General features: G+C 32.3%; 1 protein-coding gene and 1 pseudogene across 1 annotated transcript; both read left to right on the top strand.

Annotated features, from left to right (window-relative positions):
- The first annotated feature begins 329 nt into the window (after positions 1 to 329).
- Positions 330 to 6129, top strand: LOC107419259 ((+)-cis,trans-nepetalactol synthase NEPS2-like; annotated as a pseudogene).
- A 979-nt stretch (positions 6130 to 7108) lies between these two features.
- On the top strand, positions 7109 to 8215 carry LOC107419256 ((+)-cis,trans-nepetalactol synthase NEPS1-like). Its single transcript, XM_016028002.4, has one exon. The coding sequence runs from the start codon at positions 7315 to 7317 to the stop codon at positions 8110 to 8112; it is 798 nt and encodes a 265-aa protein (XP_015883488.3). The 5' UTR covers positions 7109 to 7314; the 3' UTR covers positions 8113 to 8215.
- The last annotated feature ends 1820 nt before the right edge of the window (positions 8216 to 10035 follow it).

Here is a 10035-nt window from a genome sequence, read left to right as displayed (position 1 = left end):
GTTGTGTTGAAACGGCTAAGAATTTGACATGGCGTGCCAATGGGAGAAAGGTTAAGATGGGGGAAATGCAACACCCTATGGATTCTCCATCTTGGAAGTTGGTTATTCATTTATGGTCAAACTTTACATCAGAAGATAGGAATTTGAGACTTGGGATCGCGGCCGATGGAGTTAATCCACATAGTATGTTGAGTAGTAGGTATAGTTGTTGGCCGGTGATGACAGTTGTGTATAATCTTCCTCCTTGGTTATGTATGAAGTGGAAATTTATGATGTTGAGTCTTCTAATTTCTGGACCCAAACAACTCAACAATCATATTGATGTATACATGGAGCCATTAGGTGAAGGCCTGCAGAAGTTATGGAATGAAGGTGTTAGTGTCTTCGATGCTTATCATCAAGAGAAATTCACTTTGAAGGCAGTGTTCCTATGGACTGTGAACGATTTTCTAGCTTATGGTAATTTATCCGGTCATGCAGTGAAGGGATATTATGCTTATCCAATTTTCAATGAAAATACCTTTGCTAGAAGGCTAAAGTATGGAGAAAAAAAATGAGTTTTACCGGGCATAGAAGATTTCTTCCTCCAAATCATTGCTACAGACGGCAAAAGAAAGCTTTCAATGGATTTCAAGAGTTTGGAGTGCCTCCAATACCGTTGACTGGAGAAGAAATCTTAGCTAAGCTGAATGCAATGAGTTTTGATAACTCAAACAAAAGGAAAAGGACTGTTGATTCTGAAAACGTTGGAAGAAGAAGTCCATTTTTTTTTTTATTGGAATATTGGCAATTTCTCCATGTGCGACATAATTTAGATGTCATGCATATTAAGAAAAATATTTGTGAGACCATACATGGTACATTGCTCAATATTCCTGGTAAGACGAAGGATGGAGTTAATGCTCAGCTAGATTTACAAGAAATGGGTTTGTAGAAAGACTTAGCCCCTAAACCTCACGGAAATCAAACTTTCCTACCACCGGCTTGCTATATATTATCAAAGCAAAAGAAGAAATTGTTTTGTAAGTGTTTAGCGGACTTAAGGGTTCCAGATGGTTATTCTTCAAACTTTAGGAATCTTGTTTTAATGAAGGACTTAAAGATGGTAGGATTGAAATCTCATGATTGTCATACATTGATGCAACAACTCTTGCCTCTTACAATTCATGCAATCCTTCCTAAGAATATGAGACATGCAATTGCAAGACTTAGTTTTTTTTTCAATGCAATTTGCAAGTAGTCTAGCATTGTTGCTGGGTTAGACAAAATTTAAAACGATCTTGTTACAACTTTGTGCCTTCTAGAGAAATTCTTTTCCACCATCTTTTTTTGATGTAATGGTTCACCTCACTGTACATTTGGTTCAAGAGGTTAGATTATGTGGACCAGTACATTTCAGATGGATGTACCCGTTTGAGAGGTACATGAAAGTATTGAAAGGTTATGTTCGAAATAAAAATCGGCCAGAAGGTTGCATTGCCAAAAGTTATATTTGTGAAGAAGTAATTGAGTTTTATAGTGAATTTCAAAAAGGGTTAGAGGCAACTGGAAACCCCATTGGTAGATATCAAAACTTAAATGATGAAGATGATGTTGGTGCCCCCATTAAAGGTGGAAAAAATCAATAAATTGATCAACAACTTTGGAAGCAAGTCCATAGATGCGTACTTTCAAATGTACCAGAAGTGGCACCCTATGTCAGGTGCGTATATACATGTTAATGTACAAATTAGTTGATATTTTGAATATATATATATATTAAGATTATAAATTAGTTGATATTTTGAATATATATTAACATGCATAAATAAGTTGATATTTTGAATATATTTATTAATTACAAAAACTTTTCTTTGTTTTAGTATTCATTTTGAAGTCTTGAAGTCAAGCAAAAAAAATCGAGGAAAAAAAGCAAAATGGTTTCAAGATGAACACAAACGTACATTTATTTACTTGTTACCTGATAAGGTATGGAGAAGTTAAATATTCAATATCGTATCATTGTTTTAGCTTTAGCTTTAGTGAATAAATATTTTTCATATTTTTTTCAATTGACTAGATTGAATAGGAGTGAAGTCAACCAAATTACACAGTTTCTGAAACATTAAGATGGATAGCCCATGGTCCACAATGGATAGTAACGAAACATGAAGGATATGAGATTAGAAGGGTTCAATTTAACACTTTAGATAGGGATAATAAACGGGTCACCCATAAAAGTGGCGTCAAAGTAATTGCCAAAAGTGAGCATTTTACTAGTGCTAAGGATAATAACCCAATTTTAGCTGAGATGGCATACTACGGGATCATAAGAGAAATTTGGGATGTCAATTACGCTGTGTTTTGAATTCCCGTGTTCAAATGTAATTGGCTTGACAGCAGCAGTGTGAAAGTTGATGAGATGGGGTTTACATGTGTTAATTTAAATAAAATTGGATATAAATCTGACCCATTCATTATGGCTTCACAAGTTCAACAAGTATTTTATGTTGAAGATCAACTTGATTCGAGATGGTCAGTTGTTTTAACTCCACCACAACATCGTACTTTGTTGAAGAAGAATTGGTTGAAGAAGATGTTCTTGGCGATACTACGATGGCTCACAATCCATTTGTCATATAGTTGCCAAGTGTCAATGAAAATGATGAAGATGAGGATGAATGTGAGAGTGACTATGTTTGTAACGACTGTGAGGGGATGTGGATAAAAAATATCTTCTAAATAAATTGGTACATAGATTTATTTATATTTTTTAAGTAATATTTATGACATTTATTATTATCCATTTAATTAATTTTTTTATTCGCTTTCATAAGAACAACGATAATATTGTAAAAATATTAGTTTATCGAATTGTAAAAATAGTTCATGAGATACTATTTAATTTATTTGATAATTATTTTGTTATCAAAATGTTTACTTTAAATTTTTGTATTCTAATTATTTTGAATTAAGCTAATTTTAATTTTTTTTTGTATTTATCATTTTTTACTAAATTTTATCAAAATTACAACAAGCAAATTAAAAAAAAAAAAAAAGAAACGGTGACGTACAAAAAGAAAATTGATGCTAAAAAGACTTGTAGCGGTGCATAATAACAATGTGGTCGCCATTTTCGACCTGTAGCGACGCTCTAAACTTGCATCCCTGTTTTTTAGTGACGCTTTTATTTAAATATATAGCGACGTAAAAAACAGAGTCACTAAATGTTAAACATATATGAAATTAGCGACACGTAGTTGTAAGTAAACAGCGACGTATAACTACACAAGTTGCTAAAAATTCTACAAATTAGCGATGCATAAGTTTACATAAAACAGCAATGAGGTGTAATAAGTCGCTAAAAATTCTAACAATTAGCGACACATAAATGTAGAGTCGTTGTTTCTTCCATATTAGTGACGCATGAATTTACATAAAACAGTGACGAAGTTTAGACATGTCGCTAAAAATGCTAAAAATTAGCGACGTAGAGATTTAGAGTCGCATATTCCTCTGTGTTTAGCATCACAAGTCTCTTTACATTTAGCGACTTGTTTTTGTACTGCGTCATTGGTTCGTCCACATTAGGTGACTTTATTACTGCATTACCATTGGTATAATGTTTTTAGCGACATAACGTCAGGCGATGTAGTGAACTGTGTCTCCGTTTATTTCATTTAACGCATTTAATTGAGTCGTTAATCAGTGTGATTCGCGTAGTGATCAGATTAGCTGCAAAGAAATCGACACCCATGTTGTCACACCAAAGTACAAAAGCAGTGGGATATGAGATATTTAACTCATGTAACAATTGTTGCATCCAAGATATTTCAATAGCACTATGTGCAAGATCTTTATACTCAGACTCAGTGCTTGAACATGCAACAATATTTTGTTTTTTTTTATGAGCAAGAAATCAAAGAGTCGCCTAGATAAACACTACACCCAGTAGTAGATTTTCAATTGTCTATATTGGATCCACAATTGGCATTTGTCAAAGCAGAAATCATGAGGTGCTTTGAAGGCCTAATAAATTAACCAAAGTCTTTCGTTCCTTAATGATAGTGAAGAATCCTCTTACAAGTGGACCAATGTACTTCAGGACACCTTCAAATTATGGTCACATGGCCTTGGTTTTAATAGAAGATTAAAGTTTGACAATAACAATTTATTGCAATGGGATCACTGATTAATGGATATTGTATTTCCCCTAAGAGCATTAAAAGAGAAAATTTTCTGTGGATCCAAAACCGCATGGTCCTTAGTCACAAAAATAAGTAAAACTCACATGTTCCACATGTGGGTCCTATTTATTTTTGTAACTAAGGACCATGTGGTTCGAGTTCATAGGATTCTTTATAGCATTGAATATATATGCAAAGACAAAAATGCGACTCCACAATTTGATATTCTTTGTCCAATATACAACAATGGACACAATGCAATGTCAATAGTTGAAAATGGAAAAGAAATAATTTTATTGGCAATTTTGAATTTTCATTGTTAAAAAATGATCCAAATGTAATTCACAATTTCTTATCGGTAAGAAATTCAACAACACTAAACGTTTAATTGAAAATAACTGTATACACCCACGAGTGGGGCAAAAATTAAACCAACTCACTCAAATCAACCAACCCAAACCACCTAGAATGGTTTGGATTGGTTTTTTCATATAAATTTGGTTGGGTTGAGTTACAATTATAAGAAAATTGTTAGTTTGGTTTGGGTATCGGATTGGAAGTATAAAAACCAATAGAATCAAATTCAAATTGAATGTAATATAATTAAAATAATTATATATATATATATATTTTATATAATCTTTTTTATTATTTTTTATCCATAACTTTATTAATTTATTATCAATATTATATTTTTTTGTTTGGATATTGAATATAATTTAGAAATCAAAATATGTGTAGAGATTTTTTTTTTTTTTATGTGAATGGATATTATGTTTTATTAATATTTAATTGCTTCAATGCAGGCATATGGGCTAAAATTTTAAAATTTGAATTTGAATATGGTTAAAATTTTGAAATTATTTTATTAAAACTAGTTACAAATGAAAAAAAAAAAAAAAAGAAACAGAAAAGACTCAAAGCCCAACCCCAAACTAACTAACTAATTCAAATCAACTTGATTATACTCCGTTTGGGTAAGTTCAATTTTACAGCTAGCAGTGGTTTAAGTTGGATATTTATATTAGATCAACCGAATGGCTGGGTTTATGTAAGGTTTTAGTCCAAAACCAAAACAATCAAACCCATGTCCATCCTTAACAAATTCTATATACTCCGACAGAGAAAAGGAATTGAGTTTCACATGAAATCGTTACTTCCAATTATATATGATTTGTTGAAATTACACGAAATTTGCATATTCTAAAGATGCAATTAGCCAATTAGTAGCTACAAACAGTCATGGAACTGGACATGTCGGAGTTCGACAACGTCCTCGCCGTCAACCTACGCGGCATGGCGGCGTCTGTGAAGCACGCAGCGTAGCGATGAAACAAGGGAGAGTGAGAGGCAACATAATATGCACGGCGAGCGTGGTGGCGACGAGAGGGCAATATATGAGAACTGATTATGTGATGTCAAAGCATGCGGTTATCGGGCTCATGAAGTCGGCGAGTATTCAGCTCGCTGGAGATGGGATTCGCGTGAACAGCGTGTCGCCGGGGATGGTGGGTACGCCGTTGAATCGCCGGAAGTGGGGGGCTTATGAGGAAGAAGAAGTGGAGAAGATAGTGGAGCCGTATTGGGTGTTGAAAGGGGTGCTGAAGGAGAAGCAGGTAGCTGAAGCGGTGTCGTTTTTGGCCTCTGATGAGTCCGAGTTTGTGACCGGTATTGATTTGGTTGTTGATGGAGTTTTCAAATCTCAGCGGCGATGAATTTTTTTTTTTTTTTTTTGGTTGTGCCGTTGACCAGGGTGGTGGGTTGGTTGACTCGTAGCTGAGGTACGCTGGTTAAGGCAAATATGGGCCACTGTTTCCGTTTTGTTTTTACAAAAAAATAAAAAAAAAAAAAAGGGAAAAGAAAAGAAACTATAATTTTTTTTTTTTACATAATAATTTGTATTTACATGTTTGGTATATAAATTGTGAATATAAATATTTTAAAACGAGAGTTTTTGTTCTAATTTCTAATGTAACAAAAAAGTCAACAGGATTCCATTAAAAGTAACAAAAATTAGGGAGATGAAGAGGGAAATTATTCTGCAATATATTTATAAAAGAGAAACTCTTGATAATTTTTGTTTTAGATATATTTACGTATTAGCTTATCCTGTCAATATTATAATTTTGTACAAAACTAGAGTAAATTACAAACAGCCCCTTTTAAATCTCTCCCAAATTTCTTTTCAAAAAACATAAAAAATAAAAATTCTGCCAAATTTCAATTTCTCCCATATAAGAAATTTAATTGTTATAATGCCTCCATGAAATTGACACCTTCATTAAGCAAATAAGTAATCTATATTAACAATATATGTTTAAACCAAATTTTTTCTACGGAAAAAAATATATGGCAGGTGAAATAAAAAAAATTAATTTTTTTTGGGTGAATGAAATAAAATAAAATTTATTATTAACGCTTTCTTTCATTCCTTTTTATTATTGATTTATAAATTGTATTATTATTTTTATTTAAATGTATGTTATTGATGTGTAAGTTTTTTTATCTCCTTTTTTGGATATGGGAGTGAGAGGTTTGAAGTAAGTATTATTGTTCGGAAATGCTGCGATCCAGTATATTAAGCAAATTACTATATATGTGTTCGATCTCTAAGGCACATATCATTCTAATGTTTGTTAATATTGCAATTTGCATTCTTTTTTTTTTTTTCCACATTTCAGTTGTATTTTATTATTATTATTATTATTATTATTTTTATTTTTACCTTTCTCCCAATTTAAAATACTTTTGATGAATTTTGTTCAACTTTAGAAAGGAAAAAGAAAATTATAAGAGATACCAATTTTGATATTATGTATGATAAAAATCCCACCTTTTAATTTTCTAAACATATATGTCTACATATTAGAAATTATAAAAATACAGAATATTTTGCTAAAGTCCTGTATGTTGGTACATTATTGCAAAGCAGTGCCACAAAAGTCAAAAGATGCTGTAAAACGTACCATTCTTTCAGCTTTTATTTTCATTTTCTAAGGGTCATGATTCATGACAAGACATAGCATAGAGTAAAGGCCAATTATTTTTTCGAAAGCAAATAAAAACCCAAAACCCAATTTCTACTTTTAGAGGCAATATTGGAAACTAGCTGATTGTCCCAAAAAATAAATAAATAATAAAATAAAAAATGGCTGATCTTCAACCAATGAAAAGCAAGAAGCTTGAAGGAAAAGTAGCAATAGTCACTGGCGGTGCCAGCGGCATCGGTGAAGCCACGGCGCACAACTTCATCAACCACGGTGCACGCGCAGTAGTGATCGCTGACATCCAAGATGAAAAGGGCCAAAACGTCGCCGCATCGATCGATTCCGACCGCTGCACATACATCCACTGCGACGTTACAGACGAAGACCAGGTCAAGTCCCTTGTGGAATCCACAGTTTCAATTTACGGCTGCCTCGACATCATGTTCAGCAACGCCGGCATTTCCAGCCTTAGAAGCCAAACAGTATTGGACCTGGAATTCTCCGAGTTCGACAAGATCATGACCGTGAACGCACGCGGCATGGCGGCGTGTGTGAAGCACGCCGCACGTGCGATGAAGGAAGGAGGAGTTAGGGGGAGCATAATATGCACGTCGAGCGTTTTGGGTTCACGAGGGGCCGGAGTTAGCACGGACTACGCGATGTCGAAGCATGCTGTGGTGGGTCTCATGAGGTCGGCGAGTTTGCAGCTCGCCGGCCATGGGATTCGCGTGAACTGCGTGTCGCCGGGCCCGGTGGGGACGCCTGGCGCGTGCAAGACTTTGGGAATCGATGAGGAGCGTGCGGATGAAGTGGTGGAGCCTTTGTCGCGGTTGAAAGGTGTGCTGAGGAAGAAGCATGTGGCTGAAGCGGTGTCGTTTTTGGCATCTGATGAGTCGGAGTTCGTTACTGGTCTTGATTTGGCTGTCGACGGTGGGTTTGTTGCTCCGGCAGCTCCTTAGTCAGTCATGATTTTGTTGGTGGGTTTATAGCCGTTGACCAAAAAGTTAATGAATTAAAAGAATCTTTGGTTAAATAATTTAAAGTTCTTTTTTCCTTAAATAATTTAGAGTTTAAACAATGACAAGTTTTTTTTTTTTTTTCTCTTTTTTTTAATTATTACAAATAAATATATATATATATATATATATATATATATATATATATATATATATATATATATATATATGTTGAAGTAAGGGCATCTTTGGTTAAATCAATGTAACTTTAAGCATGAATAACTTAGGGGCATTTTTTGATTTAATATGTTAAAGTTAATTGATAAAAGAGTAATGAACAGTGGAAATTTGTTCTAATATTCTACTTAAAAGGAAACCTTTATATATATATATATATATATATTAAATTATGATATGTATTATGTCATTCCTTTTTTCCTTTTTTCTTTTTTTTTTTTTGGGTGGGGGTTAAAAATATCTCGTACCTTTGAATTTGAAAATATATATCTGTGCTTATTGAAATTATATAATATGGAGTTAAAATTACATATTTATGTAGGTAAAACAGTACTCTTTTTTCTTTTTTCTTTTTTTTCCCAAGCTAATGCTACAAAAGATATTAAAAAAATAAAATTTTTAATTATCAATGATAATACAATAATTGTTGTTCATAAGATATAGAAAGGATAATTAATAGAAATTCTACCAATAGTATTGGTTGTTTATGAAATAATATGGAAATATCGTTAAATATTAGTGATAAGTGCTTTTTTTTTTTTTTTTTAAATTTGTAAATATGCTCAAAATTTATTAATGAGAAGACTCAATACAAAAACCAGATTGGACACCATGAAGAAGCCAATCCGGGTCAATGGTATTCCAAGACTGAAAAGAGTCTATACTGAAAGCAAATTTAGCAAGCATATGAGCTACATTATTTGTCTCTCTAGAAGCAAAACAACAATTGAAACTATTCAAACCATCTAAACATATCCTAGTATCATTGAGCAAAAAATAGTTCTCACCTAAATAAGAATTAGAGTTATAATTAAACTAACCTGATTGCCTGTTGAGAATCATTATTAAGGACTCCATAATCCAAGCCAGCATGCATAAAAAACCGAAGACCTGCTCTGATTGCTATCAACTCCATTTTCAAAGTGCTATATACCAACTTAAAAGGTTTTGCAAAAGCTTTTAACCAACACCCCCCCAGAATTCCGAATAACTCCACCAAGACCAATAAAGCCACCATGCCGAGAGACAGCTGCATCAACATTCAGCTTGTAAGCTCCCGAATTAAAAAAAATATATATATATATATATACTTGATAAATAATTCTAAAATCTCTAGATGATAATTACAAATATTTATGCCATTTTTTATTAGAGATAATGTGGGCTATTGGATTAGACAAACATTATTGAAGCTACAAAAAAGGATACAAATTTAAAAAAAAAAAAGAAAAAGAAAAGTTGGCATTGTAACATACTAGAGAAGAAATTTACATTTTGAATGGGCACGACTTCAATTAAAAAGGTACAACGTAAAAATATTTTTTTTTAAAATAATTTAGGTTTGCCCATGCCCCCGGGCAGATTGGTTAAAAAATAAAAACTCACAAGTTAAAAAAAAATTTATACATCAAGAAAATCCTTATAAAAAAAAATTAAATTAAAAATTGTTTAATATTATTCATAGTCAAGAAATTTAATTAATTAATGTTAATATTATTTTAATATTTTTTGAAGAAAATATTATTTTAAATATATCAAAGAAAATATTATTTTAATATTTTTTGAAGAAAAGTATTATGTTTAATGTTTTTTGAAGGAAATATTAATTTTAATAATTTCTTTGATAAAAATATTGTTTTAACTTTTGAACAAAATATTATTTTAAATATTTTTGAAAAAATATATTTT

This window comes from Ziziphus jujuba, chromosome 2 (genome assembly GCF_031755915.1).
Source record: "Ziziphus jujuba cultivar Dongzao chromosome 2, ASM3175591v1".
NCBI lineage: Eukaryota > Viridiplantae > Streptophyta > Magnoliopsida > Rosales > Rhamnaceae > Ziziphus > Ziziphus jujuba.
This window is presented reverse-complemented; position numbering and strand designations above follow the sequence as displayed.